General features: G+C 48.8%; 1 protein-coding gene across 2 annotated transcripts in view; it reads right to left on the bottom strand.

Annotated features, from left to right (window-relative positions):
- Positions 1-24,385, bottom strand: part of PASK (PAS domain containing serine/threonine kinase) — a 96,519-nt gene that overhangs the window by 8,855 nt on the left and 63,279 nt on the right. For both annotated transcript variants that reach the window (XM_069727721.1, XM_069727722.1), the window contains exons 15-16: positions 19,663-19,862; positions 17,876-18,009 (exon numbers count right to left, since the gene is read on the bottom strand). In XM_069727721.1, coding sequence (XP_069583822.1) covers positions 17,876-18,009; positions 19,663-19,862 — 334 coding nt within the window. The remainder of the gene's footprint in view (positions 1-17,875; positions 18,010-19,662; positions 19,863-24,385) is intronic.

Genomic DNA, 24,385 nt, shown 5'->3' with positions numbered 1-24,385 from the left:
ATATACAATTAAATGGTATTGCACCTAGAATTTGGTGGTGAGGGAATTAAGTAATGGGGGACGGAAAGGCCATGTCCCATTTGTTCCATTTTTTGTAAAATCTTGCAAACTGATTGCTAATCAAAGCAAATTTCAGTTCATGTGATCTGTGTTGCTGGACTAGGTGTAGGATAACCTCTGGATTTGGGAGTATTTTGTTTTTCCAGTGGAAAGTGATGAGATTTTTTGCTACAAGACAAAGATGAATAAAAATGGGTTGGAGTGCCAAGTCTAGTTCGTCCAAGTTAAGGGAAAGAAGGGCCATTTGAGGTGTGAGGGTTAAAGTTTTGTTAGAGAGTTTATTGAGAGTGGTAGAGATCCTAGACCAGACTATTTTGACTCTAGGACATTCCCAAAGCATATGTAATAGGTCTCCCTTGAAGCCGCAGTCTCTCCAGCAAAGGGGTGAGGATGAGTTTGAAGGACCGAAGTGTGCTAATTTTGCCGGGGTAAGGTACCAATTACTAATAGTTTTAAAGTATGTTTCTTGAAGTGGGAATGAGATTGTGGAGTTGTACGTTTTGGAGAGAGCTTCTTCCCATTGCTCAGGAGAAAAGGTGGATTTTAGGGTTTTTTCCCAGGTGATCATATAAGGGCTTTTTGACAAACTATCGTCATTGTTGAAAGAGTCATAGAAACCCTTGTCAAGGTACCTAACTGATCATAGCTCTTACAAAGGGATAAAGGTGGGAAAGGAGGTGGTCAAAACTGCTTTGTTTGCAGATGACATAATTTTGTTTATGAGAAATCCAGAAGAAGATCTTCCTAGGTTACTATTAGAGATTGAAAAATTTGGAGAATTCTCGGGCTTTCGATTAAACAAGACTAAATGTGAAATTCTGTTCATGAGAAATAATGTGAAACGTGGTCAGGGAAATAATATAATGGGAATCCCGAAAGCGACAACATCTATAAAATATTTGGGAATACATTTGGGAAGTTCGCCGAAACAGATGTATGATCTTAATTATAAGCCTATTATAGACAAAATAGAGAAAGAATTGGAAAGATGGGGAAATCTACCCCTCTCACTACTAGGCCGCTGTCATCTAATTAAGATGACAAGCTTTGCGAGATTATTATATCCAATGCAGACTATTCCAATGCTAATCCGACACGTAGATGTTCTCAAATTGAATAGGGCTTTTTCTAAATTTATTTGGAGGGGGAGAAGAGCGAGACTTGTTATGAGAACACTAATGCGTCCAAAAGAGGGAGGAGGAGTAGGGTTGCCGAATATTAGAGGGTATAATCTCTCGTGCTTAATGAGGAATGTAGTTGATTGGATTAAAAAGACAGGACGCTATACAGATTATACACTAGAAACGGAATTTTGTGGCTCATGGGATTTGACAGCATTGCTTCACACGCCACTGTCATACTTACCACCAAATATTAAACACTCGGTTATTTGTAAAGACACTATTGCTACATGGAAAGCAGTAAGGAAAAAACTGAAAATGTCATGGAGAGTGTCAAAGCACCTGAATCCTTGGTCATTTCCAGCCTTTAAATTGGGAAGGGAAAATAAATTATTCATAGAATGGTCTAGAAAAGGAGTACAGACACTAGAAGATTTACTACATTTACAGGAAGGTCGCTGGTTGACGGGATCTGAGGTATTAGACAAATATGAGCTACCGGGATTCCATTTGATGCTATATAGTCAACTGAAGCATTATGTACTAGATTTCTTACAAGATGTAAGCAAGGAGGTTGATTCAGATGTGTGGAGAGACTTAGTCACTAAAGACATTAAGGAAATATCGATCTCCTCGATATATGGGTTGTTGAGAGATGTATTACGACCATCAGGGACAGACAAAGTGTTTTGCAAATGGGAAAAATACATGAAAGATGAAGAACTTGAGCATAAAATACTACATGGATGGAAATTGGTAAGGGAACATATCATAAATGAGCAATGGAGGGATAGCCAATTTAGAATAATGCATAAAATAATATGTGGCTTTAATATACCGCCAACTCCACAGAACCCTGATAGGCAGATGAGTTGCCCCAAATGTGGCGCATCAAGAACAGATATGGAGCATGGCATGTGGTCGTGTCCCAAGACACAAGAGTTATGGACAATGGTTCAAGATATGTATCTACAGATGTGTGGGATCTGGGTGGATTCTAGCCCGATGTGCTGGCTGTTTCATTATACGACAGGCAAAACAAGAGGGGGTCAGTTACATGATCTGTTCCATACTATTGCTTTGGTGACAAAACGTTTAATTTTGCAATATTGGTTGGCTAGTACACTCCCAGGGATAAAACAGGATTTTTGGTTGCTTACCGTAAAATCTGTTTCTTGAAGCCTCCATTGGGGGACACAGGAACCATGGGTGTATGCTGCTGCCACTAGGAGGCTGACACTATGCAAATAAAAAAATTAGCTCCTCCTCTGCAGTGTACACCCCACCGACTGGCATTAAACTCTTCAGTTAGTGAGAAAGCAGTAGGAGAAAGAACAAGGTTGAAAAACCATAACCACAAACTTGAGAACTGTAAACGTGAGAACAGTCAGAGAACATATAACAAAAACATTGGGAGGGTGCTGTGTCCCCCAATGGAGGCTTCAAGAAACAGATTTTACGGTAAGCAACCAAAAATCCTGTTTTCTTTATCGCCTCTCATTGGGGGACACAGGAACCATGGGACGTCCCAAAGCAGTCCCAAGGGCGGGAAAACAGACTTCCATCAGGTCAGAGGACTCACCACTGCCGCCTGCAGGATCCTTCTGCCTAGGCTGGCGTCCGCCGATGCGTAGGTATGGACCTTGTAAAATTTGGCGAACGTGTGGATGGAAGACCAAGTTGCCGCTTTGCAAAGCTGTAGGGCGGAAGCCCTGTGGTGCACCGCCCAGGAGGCGCCGACTGCCCGGGTAGAGTGAGCCTTAATCCCAGGAGGGGGCACTCTGTTCTTGACCCGGTAAGCCTCCAAAATTGCCGTTCTGATCCAGCGAGCAATAGTCGCTTTAGAAGCCGGCTGGCCTCTGCGCGTGCCATCAGGAATGACGAAAAATGAATCCGTCTTCCGGAAAGAGGATGTTCTATCCAGATAAATCCTCACTGCCCTGACTAGGTCCAGCTTGTTCAACGATCGCTCCAGAGGATGAGTCGGAGCTGGACAAAAGGAAGGTAGAACGATGTCCTCGTTGAGGTGGAAGGTGGAAACCACCTTAGGAAGAAAAGAAGGTGGAGGTCGGAAGACCACCTTGTCCTGGTGAATGACCAAAAACGGAGGGCGGCAAGACAGTGCCGCCAGCTCGGAAACGCGGCGAATGGACGTGATGGCCACAAGAAAGGCCACCTTCCAAGATAAAACTGATAGAGGAATCTCCCTAAGAGGTTCAAAGGGAGAAACCTTCAAAACGTCCAGTACCAGGTTTAGGTCCCATGCCTCCACAGGGGCCCTGTACGGCGGGACGGCGTGGGCTACCCCCTGAAAGAAGGTCTTAACCTGTGGCCGAGAGGCCAAGGTCTTCTGAAAGAGGATGGAAAGCGCAGAGACCTGACCCTTCAGGGAACTAAGAGCCAGGCCCGAATCCAGTCCTGCCTGAAGGAAGGCCAAAAGAGAAGGCAGGGAAAAAACCATAGGCGGCACGCGGTTGGACTCGCACCAACGGAAGTAGGCCTTCCAGGTGCGGTAGTAGATCCTGGAAGACGAAGGCTTCCGAGCCTGAATCATGGTGTGAATGACGCGGTCCGAAAGGCCGGACGCTCTTAGAACCGCGGTCTCAACAGCCACGCCGTTAAACTGAGCGACCGAGAATTCGGGTGGCAGATCGGACCCTGGGACAGCAGATCGGGCCTGTCTGGAAGGCACCAGGGAGCGTCCGCGAGAAGGTTGACGAGCTCCGCGAACCAAGCTCTCCTGGGCCAATCCGGGGCGATCAGGATGACCGGCACCCCTTCCGCTTTGATCTTCTTCAACAGTTTGGGAAGTAATGGAAGGGGTGGGAACAGATAGGGCATCTCGAACTGTGACCAAGGAATGGCCAGAGCATCGACGCCCACTGCGAGAGGATCGCGTGACCTGGAGACGAATTGTGGAACCTTCCTGTTGATCCGAGACGCCGTGAGATCCACATCCGTAGTTCCCCATCGAAGACAAATCTGATGGAAGACCTCCGGATGCAGGGACCATTCCCCCGCCGCGAGACCCTCGCGGCTGAGGAAGTCGGCGGCCCAGTTTTCTACGCTGGGGATATGCACCGCGGATATCACCGGAACCGTTGCCTCTGCCCAAAGGAGGATCTTGGACACCTCGGCAAGGGCCAAGGAGCTCCGAGTCCCCCCCTGATGGTTGACATATGCCACAGCCGTGGCATTGTCCGTCTGGATCCGGACTGGAAGGCCCCTGAGAATCCTTTCCCAATGGCGGAGGGACAGAAAGATGGCCCGAATTTCGAGGACGTTGATCGGCAGCGCGGACTCCTGCAGCGACCAACGGCCCTGAACCGTCAGGTGGCGAAAAACCGCACCCCAGCCGATCAGGCTGGCATCCGTTGTCACCACCTGCCAGTGAACCGGAAGGAAGGACCTGCCCTGGGAGATGAGAGGAGACGTCAGCCACCAGTTGAGAGACCGCTTGACCCGAAAGGAGAGTCTGATCGGCCGATCCAGGGAGAAGACCGACCTGTCCCACTGAGACAGAATGGCTTGCTGAAGGGGTCGAGAATGGAATTGGGCGAAGGGAATCGCTTCCAAGGTAGCTACCATCCTCCCCAGAACCTTCATGGCCGATCGGAGGGAGGGAGGCCGAGGACCCTGGAGCAAGAGAATGTCCCGACAAAGGGTGGATCTCTTGTCCTTGGGAAGGAAGACTCTGGACAGACGAGTGTCGAAGAGCATGCCCAGAAAGATGATGCGCTGAGAAGGAATAAGGCAGGACTTCTTCCGGTTGACCAGCCATCCGAAACGGGATAAGGTGTCGAGAACAATGGACAAGCTTTCGTGGGCCTGAGCAAAGGACGGAGCCTTGATGAGGATGTCGTCGAGGTATGGAAACAGAACCAAGCCTCTGACTCTCAAGATGGCCATCAGCGCCGCCATGATTTTCGTGAACACCCTTGGCGCGGTTGCGAGGCCGAACGGCAGGGCGACGAACTGAAAATGATCTTGTTGCACTGCGAAGCGCAGGAAACGGTGATGTCCGGGAAATATCGGAACATGTAGGTAGGCGTCCTGGATATCTATAGAGCATAGAAATTCCTGAGCCTCCATGGAAGCAATTACTGAACGAAGGGATTCCATCCTGAAGTGTCTTAGGCGAACCCTCCTGTTCAGCAATTTGAGGTCCAGAATGGGACGAACCTTGCCGTCTTTTTTCGGTACCACAAAGAGGTTCGAGTAGAAACCCGTGTACCGTTCCTTTTCTGGGACGGGAACGATTACCCCGGATTTGAGCAGAGAAGCGATGGCTGCGAAGAAGCCCGGAACCAAAGCGGGATCTTTTGGAGGACGAGATTGGAAGAAACGATCTCTGGGTCGGGAGGCGAACTCTATTTTGTATCCCGAAGACACAACTTCCCTGACCCATGCATCCTCTACTGCGGAAATCCAGACGTCCCTGAAACGGAGAAGACGGCCCCCCAACCTGGGAGTTGGGCTGGAGTCTTGCCGAGAGTCATGCGGAAGTGGATCTTCCAGTCCTGGGCCTGGACGATCTACCCTGGGAATAGCGAGGACGCCAGGACGGAGTGGGCCTGAAGGACACCGCCTTCTTCTCTTGACGTGCCTGTGGCCTCTGTTGCTGCTGGGAAAAGGAGTTTGACGCAGCGAAGCGACGAAAAGGCCGGAACGAGCGAAACTGCCGTCTAGGAGGAGGGCGACGAGGTTTAGCCTGGGGGAGAAGGGAACTTGTGCCCCCAGTGGCGTCCTTAATGATCTGGTCCAGCTGGGAACCAAAGAGACGAGAGCCCTGGAAGGGCAGACTAGTGAGGGACTTTTTGGAGGACAAGTCCGCCTGCCAGGCCTTGAGCCAAACGGTCCGGCGGATGGCAACGGCATTGCTGGAAGCCTGAGCCGCACAAGACGCGACATCCAGGGAGGCGGAAACCAGGTATTCACCAGCGTGGGAAATCTGGTTGGCAAGTTCCGCCAATTGCGCGGGAGGTGCCCCGTCAAGGATACCTCGCCGTAGATCCTTGGCCCATTTTGAGATGGATTTTGAAGCCCAGGTGGAAGCAAAGGCTGGGCATAGCGCTGCTGAAGCCGCTTCAAAGGCAGATTTCGCGAAGGATTCTATAACTCTGTCGTTAGAATCCTTCAGAGACGCTCTGCCGGACAGTGGAAGCACCGTGTTGGTGGACAGCCTGGAAACAGGGGGATCCACCGAGGGAGAGACCGTCCAATTGGCGGTAAGTTCTGGTGAAAACGGATATAACACCCCCAGGCGTTTTCCCCTCTGAAAACGTCTGGTTGGATTCTCTCTCTCTGGCCAGGATTTCCTCGAATTCAGGATGAGGAGCGAAAAATTTTGAAGGTGGTTTGGCCCGTCTAAACGAAACCGCCTGATCTGCGGGTTCCGTAGCGGGATCCTGAATGCCACAGGTTTGGTTTATAGCCCGAATGAGGTTCTGGACAGTCTCACTCATGGTGGCGATCTGGTTAGGATCCAGCTCCGAAATATCCTCTGAGGGCGCATCAGATAATGCCTCGCCTGACTCAGGGGAGGAGGATCGGTGGGACACGAACCGCGGGGGAGGGCCGTGCGGCGAGATGGAACGCGAAGAGGACTCAGACCGACGTTCCTGTCTGGACCTTTTGTAGCTTAGCAAGGAGGTCTCGGGCGGCGGTTCCTGCGACCCGCTGGCCACGGCAGGGGTCTGCAGGGGTAACCGATCCAGCGCGGACACCAGGGTTTGAGATACCCGTGTTAAATCGGCCACCGATTGGGACAGAGAGGCGGCCCAGCCTGTGATGGGGGGATCACTCTCGGGTGGAACAGCCGGAGGATCCTGGGCGGTGGGAACAATTGGGTTGCTGCAGGACTGACACAGCGGGGAGGACTGACCTGAGGGAAGTTTGCTGTTACAGGACGAACATGCAAAGTACGTGACTAAGGCAGAAGATGAAGAGGTAGGGGGACGAGAGCGGCCCCCTTTAGAGGTAGACATTTTTAGGGACCCTGAAGATGCCAGTGGGTTAGGGGACAGTGGGCAGAGGGGGGTGTCAGTCTGCAGTGCAGCTACTCACGGACCCGGTCCTGGAAGATGTCCCACTTGTCCTCGGCGGAGAACTTCCCTGAGGTGCTGATTCTGCGATGCTGAGCCACAGAAGATGCGAGTGCTGCTGCTGTGAGAAGCGGTGCACACCGGCCGAGGGACCCACGAGGAAGGGGGTGGAGCCAGACGCAGAGGCGCCGGTGGGCAGGGCGCAGTATGTCGGGCGGGAAAGAAGCCCGCCCGCAGAACCGGAAGTGAGGAGCCGAGAAACCGGAAGTAGGCCCCGGCGTAAGCCGGGACCTAAATTAGAGACCGGCGCCGCCGGAGAAGGGAACCGCGGCGCCGGAGCAGCGCGCCGCAGAGTCCGAGAAGAGCGGCAGTCCGCCAAGGCTGTCCGAACGGAACCGGCGGGGCCGCGGCGCCAGAGGCAGGCCCCGGCAGAAGCCGGGACCCAAACTAGAGGCCGGCGCCGCCGGAAAATCGCGGCGCCGGAGAATCGCGGCGCCGGAGCGTCGCCAGAGAATCGCGGCGCCGGAGCGCCGCTGGAGAGTGGCGGCGTCGGAGCGCCGCAGAAAGCAAGCGGCACGGCACCCTGCCAAGGACGCCGTGCAGACACAGGACACACCGCGGCCGCCGAGAAGCGAGACCGCAAGGGGGAGCGGCGCGGCAGCCCGCCAGGCCGAGACTCCACAAGGGAGACACCGTGGCTGTGCGGCCGCCAATGAAGGAGAGCCCAGGAGGAAAAAGAGCCACAGCCCCCGTGGCTGTCCCTGGGATCCCCCCAAAACAAACGCCATGAGGGAGGACCGGGGGACATCTGGAGAAAAAAATCCCGGGGGAATGGAGAGCCCGCCAGGGGGAAATACTCACCTAAACATCCCACGCCGTTACTAACCTGAGGGGAATGAGACGTCCACGGAGCTGTGATGGACGTCCTCGTCTCCTCCGACCGACAGGCTCTGGTAGGCGAGTGGGTGGGGGACGGAGCCAGGACCGGACTTCTGAGCACGCTTCTGTGCTAGGATCTTGGTCCTGGAGAGGGATCTATGAGGATACGGGGTGGCAGTACACGCCGTACTCATAGTCCGTATTGTGGGACTACAGGTGTGACTGCTCACCCTGTATCCCTCTGGAAGAAAACCTGAAAAGAAACGACGCACATTGAGGTAGATAAGGGTCTAATGAAAGACCCGTGTCCACCTCCTACTGACACTAAGCTAAACTGAAGAGTTTAATGCCAGTCGGTGGGGTGTACACTGCAGAGGAGGAGCTAATTTTTTTATTTGCATAGTGTCAGCCTCCTAGTGGCAGCAGCATACACCCATGGTTCCTGTGTCCCCCAATGAGAGGCGATAAAGAAAAGAGATTAAAGCAGGACTAATGGCTGTCCTATATTTAGAAAAAAGAGAAGCAGAAAGGGATAAAGATAAGATGACGAAAAGATTTTTTTTAAAAATGGAGAGTGTTCATAGAATCCTTATTGTCGACAGGGGAAATTCAAGAGATAATGAGGTCCTTTGTTAATTCAGATTGGTATTTGTTAGAAGATTTAAGTGGTAGTTTGGATAAATTAAAATTTGTCACATGATAAATGCATCAGTTGGTGTATGTTCTGGATTTGATTGTCGGATTCCAATCATTGAAGCTGGTTAGATGTGGACATTAGGGAATATGTTAATACTATTTGTGTTACAAAGATTAATGTTTGTTTTATTTCTATGTAATAATTTAAAGCAACATTTGCAATATGTATTGTACTTATTTGTTTAAAAAAAAAAAAACAACCAATAAAAATGATGTTTTAGGGGCGTGGCTATGTAGTGAAGGAGAGAGGACGCACTGCGAGAGAGCTCCCCAATCCTTCTGAATATCCTGCACCAAGACCCCTGCATACGGTGATATATTCACCACCGCCGAACCCCCTAGACTCCAGGCGACTTTCCGGGACCCTGCCGAGAGATCGATTTGGCCGGGGAGCTGCGGGGACTAAAGATCTCGGGACCCGCGGCTGGGAAGCGGCCATCTTGGGCAGAGCGTGCTTTGCGAGGAGAAGCGCGGTGCCGCTCTGAATCGGGACAGGGCTGCGCTCTGATCACCAGGCGATTACCGACACTAGCGGTGAGCGCTGAGAGCTAGCGGTGCACCGGGTGAGTGAGAGACTGGGGCGAAGGTGGTGCCTGTGTGGGGCGGCTGTCACCCTCAGAGCGCGCGCTTCGGCAGTTGAAGACGCGGCGCCATCTTAATATCTCTGCAGCACTGTAGGAGTGGGGGTGCGAGCACATATCCGGGACACATTGGGAGGACGCGCGGTGTGTGCCCTGGAAGATTGGGCCCTGCGCTCCTCATATATAAGACACTCCACTTCTCGGTGCCATTACCCCTGAGGGCTTTGGATCCCTCTTTTGGCTGCTGACACTGCAGGCACAGTGAACCTTCCCTGGTGCGTGGCACCCCAGTGGAACTTTGAGATTGCCCCATTTATAACTTAAACTTCAGTTTGCTGCAATCACCATCCTGTGATAACTTTGCTGGGCTTATATATATATACTGTGACTCTGACCTTGCTAATCATGCAGCGCACTAAGGGCTCAGGGGCAGCTGATAAACTGAAGGAATTTGCCAGAATGGATCCCTCTGATAACACACGTAACCTGAGAAATAACCCCTCTCAAATGCAACGCAAAAATCGTCCCTCTGATGGTACTGAGGGAAGTGAACAGGAGGAACTGACGCTTAAACAAGCGTCGGACCAGTTAATGCAAGCTATTTCCCTAATCAGAACATCTCTCACTGAGAAGATAGAGGATGTACACACCGAGGTGGGACGTCTCCGTCAAGATATGCAGACTATGAAGGGACGCATTACAGAAGTAGAGGAGAGGGTATCACATGTGGAAGATACCATCACACCCATGGAGGCCAAGTTGACAAAAGTAGCCGGCTCTATAAATGCCTGGAAACAAAAGGCAGATGACCTAGAGAACAGACTACGCCGGAATAATATCCGTATCATTGGTCTGCCGGAGCGTTCAGAGGGTCAACAACCTGAGGCATTCCTGGAGGGGTGGCTCAAATCTTCTCTGGGAGATGAATTCTCATCGACATTTGCTGTGGAAAGAGCCCATCGAGTACCCACAAAATCTCTTCCTCCCGGGACCCCTCCTAGACCTTTTCTGGCACGGATCCTCAATTGCAAGGATAGAGATACTATTTTACGGTTGGCACGGCAGAAAAGCCCTATTAAATTCGATAATGCTGTAATCTCGATCTTCCCGGATTTCTCCGTGGAACTTCAAAAACAAAGGGCCAGATTTATGGAGATCAAGAAGCAACTCAGAGACAAAAATATCATCTATTCAATGGTCTTCCCGGCCCGGCTCCGTGTTGTCTACAAGGGTTCTTCGGTGTTTTTCACGGATCCGGCGGAGGTGACCGAATGGCTACGATCTCATGGGGAGTCTTGAGTAAAGGAATCCTGAATATGTTTAGTCAAGTAGAACTCTTTGGATTACTAAATAAGGAGCTCTCTCTGGAGAAGTCCAGATTACCAACTATACCGGACGCTGAATCCAGCAGGGGTATCCCCTTATTTCTTTAACAATGGGAGCACAGGACGTTGCTCCTATACTGTTTGGTTTTTGTTCAATTTTTCTTCTTTTACTGGTTTTCTCTGTTATTTAAGTAGAAACTGCCGTCGACAATGCTATTGCTTCCTATGTACCACCTTTGATCTTTGCCTGAATAATAGCATGTATCATATTTGGATGAATAGACATGGGGTCTGAAATAGTGTGCATGACGTGGAATATACGAGGCATCAAATCCCCCCGAAAGAAAATTAAGGTTTTCTCGCAAATCAGGCACTACCACCCTCACATAATAGCCCTTGTGGAGACTCATCTGACCAGGGATACGGCCCGATATATACAGAAGCCGTGGGTACAATGGTACATACATGCTTTCCACACCAGCTACTCGAGAGGAGTTTCATTGTTAATACATAGAGATGTTAGGTGGGAAGCTAAGGAGGCTCGAAGAGACCCTGATGGCCGATTTGTATTTGTGCATGCATTAATCAATTCTAGCGAATATGTGATTTTATGTGTCTATAACCCTCCCCCTGCTAGTATGTCAGTTCTCCGGATGGCAATGAGCTTTGCTCTAAATTATCCGGACGCACAAGTCATTTGTATGGGAGACTTTAACTTAGTCATGGATAATAGCCTTGATAAATTGAGACTAGATGACGGGGGATCTGGGGAGCCCCCCTCTTCGGCCCCGACCCAATTGGCATCATTTATAGAGAGTAGTGGATGGCTTGACCTGTGGCGGATACGTCACCCTGGAGTGCGGGGATACACCTGTCACTCATCTACTAGACAATCCCTATCTCGCATAGATTACATATTTGGTTCTAGTGGGCTGGTAACATGGGTGGATAACGTGGAACACGGTAATAGGGGGATATCGGACCATAGCCCGATTATACTTAAACTCAAATTTGGACAATCAAGGAGTGGCATGGTCTGGAAGCTGAACCCCTTTTGGCTTAAACTAATGGATAATAACGACAGAACAGAGGATCAGTTAAATTGTTTCATATCGTCTCACCCAGAGCCCCAGAACACCAATTTATTCTGGGACACCCTCAAAGCATACTTGAGGGGATGCCTGTCCTCCACAATTACATACATAAAAAGGGTGACCTTGAGGGAGGACGACGGGGTGGAACAGAGACTGAAAGATGCGGAGGCCGCATATATAGCCAGCCAAACCAATGGCAATAGAATTGAATGGTTGACCTCACAGAGATTATACACTCAGCACATGGACACCAAATCTAAACGTAAGCTGTTCTTCACGCGTCAGTCATACTTTGAATTGGGGAATCAAACCGGTAAATTCCTAGCCTATCTGGTACGTCAACATAATACATCTAATACAGTATTACAGATTCGTGCGCCAGACGGCTCATTAGTGTCCACGACCGAAGAAATACTTCAATGTTTTTATGACTACTATGAATCATTATATAGTTCCAAAAGTAGCCTCGGCGTTTCACAATGTCTAGATTATTTATCAGATATAATATTCCCCACACTGAATCCCACTCAGCGAGAACTTATGGATGCTGCATTCACTTTGGAAGAGGTAGAATATGCCATAATGGACATGTCCTCTGGGAAGGCTCCTGGGCCGGACGGGTTTCCTGTTGAGTTATATAAGAGATACCGGGGTATACTAGCACCACTCCTACTGAAGGTGTTCCAGGGCATATGGGAGGGAGGATGCATGCCTGATACCTTTTATGAGGCAAATATTGTTATACTTAAAAAAGAGGGGAAGGACCTTCTGGATTGTGGCTCCTATCGGCCCATATCGTTAGTTAATGTAGATTATAAAATTTTCACTAAAATTTTGGCCATTAGACTGAATTCCATCATATTGGACCTTATCCATCCAGATCAAACTGGCTTTATGCCTGGCAAAAATACTTCTATTAACATTAGGCGAGTTCAATCCATAATCCAATATAGTTCTTTGATGTCAGATAACAATTGGGCAATAGCATCCTTGGATGCGGCCAAGGCCTTCGATTCTCTTGAATGGCCCTTCCTATCAGCATGCCTACAGAGGTATGGCTTTGGAGATAAATTTCTAGGGTGGATCAGGGCATTATATATGAAACCTAAGGCGCGCATAATCATAAATAATTCCATCTCTAAGTCCCTCTCATTGTTTAGGGGAACTCGTCAGGGATGCCCCCTCTCACCGGCTCTCTTTGCTCTCGCAATAGAGGCATTGGCAATACGTATGAGATCCTCCCCGGATATCAGAGGCATAGATATAGCGGGTCGGGTGGATACCATCGGCCTATATGCCGATGATATGGTAATATTCATGGATAAGGCAAAGGAAACACTGCCCAAAGTAATTGCTATCATAGACGTCTTTAGTAAATATTCTGGCCTGTATATAAACTGGGACAAATCTGCTCTACTACCTCTCTCTCATACTCCCATGTTAAATCTTGAAACTCTGTCCTCACTACCGGTCGTATCAAATTTTAAGTATCTGGGTATTTATATGTCCCAAAGTAGCAATTCCGATTTACAACTTAATATTTATCCTTTACTAGAACTAGTCAAATCCAAATTTGCATCATGGAGCAAACTCCCACTGTCTGTTGCGGGCCGTATCAACCTAATCAAAATGGTTCTGCTCCCTAAATTTAATTATTGTTTGCAACATAGCGCAGTACCAGTACCTAAGTTCCTCTTTACTAATTTAAACTCCCTAATAACTTCCTTTATATGGGGAAAATCTAGGCCCAAACTTAAACTTTCTGTTTTACAGAGACCTAAGCAGGGGGGTGGAGCGGCGTTACCGGACTTCTTTCTATATTATCTGGCGGGGCAGGCTAAGGTATTGGTCACGTGGATGCCTGGTGGTTATCTCCCTAACTCTGAACATCATTTGCTTCATTCTGCTCGGGTGGAGTGTCCATTGGGTTTTCTAGAATCGGAGAGAATGATCACCCCTCATCCGCTGCCCATGCTTCGACTGGCGAGATTAATTTGGAGACAAATTAAAAAAATTGTTGGATATACAGATATTATAGCTGAAATGCCCCTTTGGGGAAATAGCTATTTTCCAACGCTGTTGAATCACCCGTCCACCGCCTTCTGGGTGATGCATGGTGTTACCTCGGTGGGGGATCTACATGACCGGGGGACCTTTGTGTCCTTTGAACAGCTGCAGACTAAACATGATATTCCGAGATCCCAATTTTTTAGTTTTTTACAATTAAGATCAGCTTTCCAGTCATATATGAGGGGGGTGGTTACGGGCCGCACAATCTCGTCTCTGCCTCTAATAGGGATCCTCAAATCCCAGGGACCCCAGGGCCTCATTTCCTCTTTATATACTTACATGATATCAGTAGGTGCGGAATCAGTTATAAGACTCATTAAGGAGAAATGGGAGAGACTCATCCCTGACACACAGGAAGAAGAATGGGAGGAAATTTTAGAGTCCCCGATGAAGGTATCCCCATCGGTTAATAACAGAATGACACAATTATACATAATATGCCAATCATATCTAACTCCCGTGCGGCTTTTTAAAATGGGTCGACTTCACTCTGCGGAATGTCTGCGCTGTCACCTGTCAGATGCGGACTTTGTTCACATGATGTGGAGCTGCCCGGTCATTCTTCAATACTGGAAGGAGGTGACCTCATTACTCTCCTCTATAGTATTGGCCCCTGTTCCTCTTGAGCCACTAAATTGTTTGTTTGGGGTGTGGGACGAGGAGACTTGGGGTCATCACGTTGCAATTTTCTTACGAGAGTCACTTTTCATGGCAAGGAAGGTGGTGGCAATGCGGTGGATGGGGGGTTCGTGTCCCTCACTCAGAGCCTGGGTTGAGTTAGTAAATTCGATTATCCCATACGAACGTACACTGTATCAAAATAGAGGATGCCCGGGTAAATTTGAGAAGATCTGGAGCGGCTGGAACTCCTCTCACCTCACTTTATAACTCATGGTTATTTATACTAGTGCAAAGTGTCAATTCTTTCTAGGTATCATGCAGAAAGGGACGTAGGTTTATTGTTAGGCGGCAGAAAGTAGTTAGTAAGATACAGTTATAGTTAAGATTTAATAACTGTAAATTTTTCATGACTCCACGTCAGATATGTACGGTTTCAGTGGAGTAAAAGATATGTTGGACACACACTATGATATTCAGTTATGTATACATTGTACGTACTCAATATTGTATGTAATACTAAGGAGTATAAATTTGTGTATTATGTTGTTGTTCTTTCAACATTATGGTTAATAAACGAATTTAAAAAAAAAAAAAATGATGTTTTAAAAAAAAAAAAGAAAGAGTCATAGAGAAAACCATGACTCCAGAAGATTTTATGGTGAGGATTGAGTAAGACTTTTATTGAGGAGTGGGTAAAGTTCATTTTTGAATTAAGAAAAGCGAGGACATTATCTTTTAAGAGGATGAATTCTAAGAAAAAGGAGTGAGGAATGTTAAAGTTTTTCCTCAGGGATGAAAAGTCTAAGAAATTGGAGCCGTTGTGGATATCTCCCAATTTAGTGATTTTAAATTCTGGCCAAATTGTAGGGAGGGTTATATTAGAGAGACTAAAGATAAGAGTAAGGGGTATGTTTTTAAGAATGGAGAATTTGTGTGTCCGTCTGCTTGGTTTGGAGAATTTACGCCAAGCTTGGGCAATGGCCTGGAATAGAGGGTGAGCGTTGAAGTTAGGAAGATGGTTTGAGATTGCTTGAGTGATGATATTACTTAACTGTTTGCCATTATTTAAAAATAATTCCAAGTCAAACCAGGCCGGAGGTTCACGTTGGGAAATCCAATGGACACTTTGTTTAATCAGAAGGGTTTGATAATGGGCAATAATGTTAGGAAGGCCCATCCCACCATTCCCTTTCTTCCTGTATTATGATGAGGAAGAAGTCCTAGCTTTTTTTCCTCCCCACAAGAAGGTTTTGAACAAGGTTTGGATATTTGTTAGGAGTATGACCGGGATAGGCAGAGGGAGGCATCGGAGAACATATAGAATTTTTGGAAGGATATGTGTTTTAAGGATATAATTTTTTCCCCACCAAGAGAGATTTTTTTCTTTAAAGATTAAGCAGTCTTTGCTTATTGAATCTGTCAAATTTCTCAGATTTATCTTCACCATAAGGTGGAGATTGTTACAGAGAGTAATACCTAGGTAAGGAATCTCTCTGTTGCACCAGTGAAGGGATGTTTTATCCTTTATTGCATCCGTGTGTTTAGTGTCAAGATTAAGGGGAAGGATGTTCGATTTTGACTGGTTGATTTTGTAGTTGGATAAATCTGAGAACTTGTCCAGCTCACTAAAAACCTCAGATGAAGAGTTTTGGGGGTCAGTTAAAGTCAAAATAATATCATCTGCGAATAGGCTTATTTTGTGTTCCTTGTGTTGGGTATGGATACCTTTAATTTTGGCATTGCTACGAATGTGTTCGGCTAGGGGTTCAAGGGCCAAGTTGAAAAGTAGGGGTGATAGGGGGCACCCCTGTCTGGTGCCATTTGAGATAGTAAAGGGGTCACAGCCCTATTTCCAGTAGATTAAATAGGACTCGGCCAATGTGACAGACACTAGGATGGATTTTTGATAAATTCTCAATAATCAAAGTCTGGAATGAGGAGAAAAATGAACGCTCTAAAAGTAGCGGTGTCTGCTGTGGGTACAGTTCTTTTCAGGCACTCCTGTTCTCAAGTTCGTAAATTGCTTTAATTAGTCAGCATGAAAATAAGCAAGTTTGCAATTGGCTTGCTTTTTCGAATCTGCTGTTATTCTCCTGCAATGAGAGCCTTTATCTTTCATAGCGTACAGCTGGTTCCCATGGCGCTTGGCCACTAGAGCTTGTCCAGACAGTGCACAGTAGTAACATTCCGAGAGATGGGTTAACTCTAAACATCCCAGTCAGCTCTCTCCAGTCTATTGATCTTCAGTTAGATGCTTACCTCCCTCTCACCTTCTGAAAAGATGCAGTTATAAATCACTTAAGGTACCTTCACACATAACGATATTGTTAACGATATCGTTGCTTTTTGTGACGTAGCAACGATATCGTTAATAAAATCGCTATGTGTGACAGCGACCAACGATCAGGCCCCTGCTGGGAGATCGTTGGTCGCTGAAGAAAGTCCAGAACTTTATTTCGTCGCTGGACTCCCTGCTGACATCGCTGGATCGGCGTGTGTGACACCGATCCAGTGATGTCTTCACTGGTAACCAGGGTAAACATCGGGTAACTAAGCGCAGGGCCGCGCTTAGTAACCCGATGTTTACCCTGGTTACCATCCTAAAAGTAAAAAAAACAAACAGTACATACTTACCTAACGCTGTCTGTCCTCCAGCGCTGTGCTCTGCACTCCTCCTGTACTGGCTCTGCTTTCCGGCCGCTGTGCTCACACAGACAGTACAGGAGGAGTGCAGAGCACAGCGCTGGAGGACAGACAGCGTTAGGTAAGTATGTACTGTTTGTTTTTTTTACTTTTAGGATGGTAACCAGGGTAAACATCGGGTTACTAAGCGCGGCCCTGCGCTTAGTTACCCGATGTTTACCCTGGTTACCGGCATCGTTGGTCGCTGGAGAGCGGTCTGTGTGACAGCTCTCCAGCGACCAAACAGCGACGCTGCAGCGATCCGGATCGTTGTCGGTATCGCTGCAGCGTCGCTTAATGTGAAGGGGCCTTTAACCTGCAGATTTCACAGAAGGTCTCCTAATCCTGGCTCTAGCTGTCTGGAGTGGTTTGCTTGTACAAATGCCCTGTTATCTCTATGTGTGAATACACTGATAGCTGTGTACTCAGGACAAACCACTGATAGCTGAATGCGTTACATCAGAACTTGTGCTGAGCGTTATAGTATTCACCGAAATGGTCACTCAAGCAGGAGAGCCCAGCCTGCTGGAAACCAGAAAGTGAGGAGACTGTAAGGACACTGTAAGGAGACTGCAAGGACCCTGTAAGGAGACTGCATAGCTCTGAGCTGCTCAAGGCACAACTTGGGAATAACCATTTAAAAGTAGCAAACACATCTGCAATATAGAAACGCGATTCCTATGAATAGGAAAGGCTTCAAACCTTGAGAAACCGAAAATGGAGGATTCAGCTCGGCGTCCAGTATCTCTTCCACCTCACAAAAAGGATTCTCTCCAAATATCAATGTGTACAGAGTCACCCCAAGAGACCACATTTCCAGTTCTGGGCCTGGATACCTGAAAATGAAGCAGACTGGAATGAACGGGCAGATTCGTACAGTAAATGTTAATAATAATAATGATAATAAAGAAAATAAAAGAACATTATTATTATTATTTATATAGCACCATTAATTCCATGGTGCTGTACATGAGAAAGGGGTTACCGTACATACAGAGTTATAGATATCGTTTACAGTGACAGACTGATACAGAGGGGAGAGGACCCTGTCCTTGCGGACTTACATTCTATGGGATAGTGGGGAAGAGGCAGAAGGTAGGGGCGAGGCAGCAGCGATGGCGAGGCGGCGGCTCTGGCGATGCGGCGGCTCTGGCGATGGCGAGGTGGCAGAATGGTTATTGCAGGCAGTAGGCTTTCTTGAAGAGATGGGTTTTCAGATTCCATCTGAAGGATCCAAGGGTGGTGGATAGTCTGACTTGTTGAGGCATGGAATTCCAGAGGATGGGGGATATTCGGGAGTAATCTTGGAGGCGGTTGTGTGAGGAACGAATAAGTGTGGAGGAGAGAAGGAGGTCTTGGGAGGATCGAAGATTACGTGAGGGAAGATATTGGGAGATTAGTTCAGAGATATAGGGAGGAGACAGGTTGTGGATGGCTTTGTAGATCAGTGTTAGTAGTTTGAACTGGATTCGTTGGGGAATTGGGAGCCAGTGGAGGGATTTGCAGAGGGGAGAAGCAGGGGAGTAGCGAGGAGAGAGGTGGATTAGCCGGGCAGCAGAGTTGAGGACAGACTGGAGTGGTGCAAGAGAGTTAGCGGGGAGGCCACAGAGGAGGGTGTTGCAGTAGTCGAGGCGGGAGATGATGAGAACATACAATAGACATACAGAAATTATATATGGCACATAACAATACCAACATTTAAACCGCTGCAATTGTACTAGATTCCACTTACAATTGTCCAGTGAGAATAACTACGCAGAAAATATTTTCAGTGTAAGGCTGAAATCAGACATCTGTGAAACATAGTCCATGTGCAGACTGTGATGTATGGACCGGCTATATTCCTGCCTGATATTATACCAGATGAGGCGAATTTCTGCATATAATATTAGTAAAAAATGTGTCCCCCAATGAGGCGACAGAGTAAAATTAATTTGAGCAAAATTCCAATAGAGGACAATATAATCTTATGCAAATTTAACTAAACATTTAACTACACATGAAACAAAGGATAAGACCCTGTTCAAAGCTAGTATGTGTCCAAATGTACCACGGTTGGTGATGGCTACTCTGGGGACTGTATGAAAATATAGGAATTTTCAATCAAATGTTATTATAATAATTCCATTCAATTTGTTAATGAGGAAAAAGCCAGAAAAGAATCTCAGCTTCCAGATATCAAGAGTTCATGGTTTTTGCTGGACTTTCCTTTTTATCAATAGTTACCCTTTTAATGGGTTTGCACCTTTAATTTGCAGGTCTCCTAATAGTAAACGGACAAGCGATGTTTGGTACATTATGTATCTTCACTCTATGCTAGGATTTAGCCATCGTTTCATATAATGCACAAGAATAGGTTGTTCCGGCTCATTGTTCTACTATGGGCAAACTTTAATGAAACGGTACAATAGGTGGGGTCTGCGCAAACCTCTGGTGGATTTATAAAGCCGCAATAAGAACAAGTGAAATCCAAAATCGAACAGACGTACGGATTGCCGAGCAGCACTTCTGGCGCACAGTATTCAGTGGTGCCACAAAACGTGGAGAACAGCTTCCCTGGCTGCAAACGAGCTGCAGATCCAAAGTCGACCAGCTTTATCGTGAAGTCAGGAGCGATGATAATGTTTTCATCCTTAATGTCACGGTGCAAAATAGAGTGACTATGTAGATAACCCACTGCCGACACCAGCTGGAAGCACAACAAAAAATATAAGTTAGAACCTCAAATAAAAAAATTAAATAAATAACTTTTCCCTGGGGGACATAGGAAATCACAGGAAGGCAGTGCAGTGGACTTCGCTTCCACTTGGGTTGCCAATACTGTTATTGCCGGTACACAAGCGCCAAGGCATCCTATCTGGGGCTCCTACAACGCGAGAAAAGGGACTTTACAGTATCAAAAATCCTGTTGTGTTCCTTTATTATGAATGACATCAATAGGACCTGTTAAATTCCAGATTAGCAAATATTCTAGATGACTGAATCTTCATAGAAAACTATCTGGCACCATCTGGACCAATGAAAAACAGGATTTTTGGTTGCTTACCGTAAAATCTGTTTCTTGAAGCCTCCATTGGGGGACACAGGAACCATGGGTGTATGCTGCTGCCACTAGGAGGCTGACACTATGCAAATAAAAAAGTTAGCTCCTCCTCTGCAGTGTACCCCACCGACTGGCATTAAACTCTTCAGTTAGTGAGAAAGCAGTAGGAGAAAGAACAAGGTTGAAAAACCATAACCACAAACTTGAGAACTGTAAACGTGAGAACAGTCAGAGAACATATAACAAAAAACATTGGGAGGGAGCTGTGTCCCCCAATGGAGGCTTCAAGAAACAGATTTTACGGTAAGCAACCAAAAATCCTGTTTTCTTTATCGCCTCTCATTGGGGGACACAGGAACCATGGGACGTCCCAAAGCAGTCCCAAGGGCGGGAAAAACAGACTTCCATCAGGTCAGAGGACTCACCACTGCCGCCTGCAGGATCCTTCTGCCTAGGCTGGCGTCCGCCGATGCGTAGGTATGGACCTTGTAAAATTTGGCGAACGTGTGGATGGAAGACCAAGTTGCCGCTTTGCACAGCTGTAGGGCGGAAGCCCTGTGGTGCACCGCCCAGGAGGCGCCGACTGCCCGGGTAGAGTGAGCCTTAATCCCAGGAGGGGGCACTCTGTTCTTGACCCGGTAAGCCTCCAAGATTGCCATTCTGATCCATCGAGCAATAGTCGCATTAGAAGCCGGCTGGCCTCTGCGCGTGCCATCAGGAATGACGAAAAAGGAATCCGTCTTCCGGAAAGTGGACGTTCTGTCCAGATAGATCCTCACAGCCCTGACAAGATCCAGCTTGTTCAATGATCGCTCCAGAGGATGAGTCGGAGCTGGACAAAAGGAAGGTAGAACGATGTCCTCGTTGAGGTGGAAGGTGGAAACCACCTTAGGAAGAAAAGAAGGTGGGGGCCGGAAGACCACCTTGTCCTGGTGAATGACCAAAAACGGAGGACGGCAAGACAGGGCCGCCAGCTCGGAAACGCGGCGAATGGACGTGATGGCCACAAGAAAGGCTACCTTCCATGTTAAAACTGATAGAGGAATCTCCCTAAGAGGTTCAAAGGGAGAAACCTTCAGAACGTCCAGTACCAGGTTTAGGTCCCATGCCTCCACAGGGGCCCTGTACGGCGGGACGGCGTGGGCTACCCCCTGAAAGAAGGTCTTAACCTGTGGCCGAGAGGCCAAGGTCTTCTGAAAGAGGATGGAAAGCGCAGAGACCTGACCCTTCAGGGAACTAAGAGCCAGGCCCGAATCCAGTCCTGCCTGAAGGAAGGCCAAAAGAGAAGGCAGGGAAAAAACCATAGGCGGAACGCGGTTGGACTCGCACCACCGGAAGTAGGCCTTCCAGGTGCGGTAGTAGATCCTGGAAGACGAAGGCTTCCGAGCCTGAATCATGGTGTGAATCACCCGGTCCGAAAGGCCGGACGCTCTTAGAACCGCGGTCTCAACAGCCACGCCGTTAAACTGAGCGACCGAGAATTCGGGTGGCAGATCGGACCCTGGGACAGCAGATCGGGCCTGTCTGGAAGGCGCCAGGGAGCGTCTGCGAGAAGGTTGACGAGCTCCGCGAACCAAGCTCTCCTGGGCCAATCCGGGGCGATCAGGATGACCGGCACCCCTTCCGCTTTGATCTTCTTCAACAGTTTGGGAAGTAATGGAAGGGGTGGGAACAGGTAGGGCAGCTCGAACTGTGACCAAGGAATGGCCAGAGCATCGACGCCCACTGCGAGAGGATCGCGGGACCTGGAGACGAACTGCGGAACCTTCCTGTTGACTCGGGACGCCGTGAGATCCACATCCGGAGTTCCCCATCGAAGACAAATCTGATGGAAGACCTCCGGATGCAAGGACCATTCCCCTGCCGCGAGGCCCTCGCGGCTGAGGAAGTCGGCGGCCCAGTTTTCCACGCCGGGGATATGCACCGCGGATATCACCGGAACCGTTGCCTCTGCCCAAAGGAGGATCTTGGATACCTCGGCAAGGGCCAAGGAGCTCCGAGTCCCCCCCTGATGGTTGACATATGCCACAGCCGTGGCGTTGTCCGTCTGGATCCGGACTGGAAGGCCCCTGAGGATCCTTTCCCAGTGGCGGAGGGACAGGAAGATGGCCCGAATTTCGAGGACGTTGATCGGCAGAGATGACTCCCGCAGCGACCAGCGGCCCTGGACCGTCAGGTGGCGAAAAACCGCACCCCAGCCGAGCAGGCTGGCGTCCGTTGTCACCACCTGCCAGTGAACCGGAAGGAAGGACCTGCCCTGGGAGATGAGAGGTGACGTCAGCCACCAGTTGAGAGACCGCCTGACCCGAAAGGAGAGTTTGATCGGTCGATCCAGGGAGAAGACCGACCTGTCCCACTGAGACAGAATGGCTTGCTGAAGGGGTCGCGAATGGAATTGGGCGAAGGGAATCGCTTCCAATGTAGCTACCATCCTCCCCAGAACCTTCATGGCCGAACGGAGGGAGGGAGGTCGAGGACCCTGGAGCAAGCGTATGTCCCGACAGAGAGAGGATCTCTTGTCTGTGGGAAGGAAGACTCTGCTCTGACGAGTATCGAAAAGCATGCCCAGAAAGATGATGCGCTGAGAAGGAATAAGGCAGGACTTCTTCCGGTTTACCAGCCACCCGAAACGGGCTAAGGTGTCGAGAACAATGGACAGGCTTTCGTGGGCCTGAGCGAAGGACGGAGCCTTGATGAGGATGTCGTCGAGATATGGAAATAGGACCAAGCATCTGACTCTCAAGATGGCCATCAGCGCCGCCATGATCTTTGTGAACACTCTTGGCGCGGTTGCAAGACCGAACGGCAGAGCGACGAACTGAAAATGATCTCGTTGCACTGCGAAGCGCAGGAAACGGTGATGTCCGGGAAATATCGGGACATGGAGGTAGGCGTCCTGGATATCTATTGAGCATAGAAACTCCTGAGCCTCCATGGAAGCAATTACTGAACGAAGGGATTCCATCCTGAAGTGTCTCAGGCGAACTCTCCTGTTCAGCAATTTGAGGTCCAGAATGGGACGAACTTTGCCGTCTTTTTTCGGTACCACAAAAAGATTCGAGTAGAAACCCGTGAAGCGTTCTTTTTCTGGGACGGGAACGATTACCCCAGATTTGAGCAGAGAAGCGATGGCTGAGAAGAAGCCCGGAACTAGAGCGGGGTCTCTTGGAGGACGGGATTGGAAGAAACGATCCCGAGGTCGGGAAGCGAATTCTATTTTGTATCCCGAGGATACAACTTCCCTGACCCATGCATCCTCTACTGCGGAAATCCAGACGTCCCTGAAAAGGAGAAGACGGCCACCCAATCTGGGAGTTGGGCTGGAGTCTTGCCGAGAGTCATGCCGAGGTGGATCTTCCAGTCCTGGGCCTGGAGGATCTACCCTGGGAGAAACGAGGACGCCAGGACGGAGTGGGCCTAAAGGACACCGCCTTCTTCTCTTGACGTGCCTGTGGCCTCTGTTGCTGCTGGGAAAAGGAGTTTGACGCAGCGAAGCGACGAAAAGGCCGAAAAGAACGAAACGGTCGTCTAGGAGGAGGGGGACGAGGCTTGGCCTGGGGGAGAAGAGAACTTGTACCCCCGGTGGCGTCCTTAATTATTTGGTCCAGCTGGGAACCAAAGAGGCGAGAGCCCTGGAAGGGCAGACTAGTGAGGGACTTTTTGGATGACAAGTCCGCCTGCCAGGCCTTGAGCCAAACGGTCCGGCGGATGGCAACAGCATTGCTGGAAGCTTGAGCCGCACAAGACGCGACATCCAGGGAGGCGGAAACCAGGTATTCACCAGCGTGGGAAATCTGGTTGGCAAGTTCCGCTAATTGCGCGGGAGGCGCCCCATCCAGGATACCTCGCCGAAGATCCTTGGCCCATTTTGAGATGGATTTTGAAGCCCAAGTGGACGCAAAAGCTGGACATAGAGCCGCTGAAGCCGCTTCAAAAGCAGATTTCGCGAAGGATTCTATAACTCTATCGTTAGAATCCTTCAGAGATGCTCCGCCGGACAGAGGAAGCACCGTGTTGGTGGACAGCCTGGAAACAGGGGGGTCCACCGAGGGAGAGGCCGTCCAATTGGCGGTAAGTTCTGGAGGAAAAGGATATAACACACCCAGGCGTTTTCCCCTCTGAAAACGCCTAGTGGGGTTCTCTCTCTCTCTGGACACGATTTCCTCGAA

Source organism: Ranitomeya imitator, chromosome 5 (genome assembly GCF_032444005.1).
Source record: "Ranitomeya imitator isolate aRanImi1 chromosome 5, aRanImi1.pri, whole genome shotgun sequence".
Lineage (NCBI taxonomy): Eukaryota > Metazoa > Chordata > Amphibia > Anura > Dendrobatidae > Ranitomeya > Ranitomeya imitator.
This window is presented reverse-complemented; position numbering and strand designations above follow the sequence as displayed.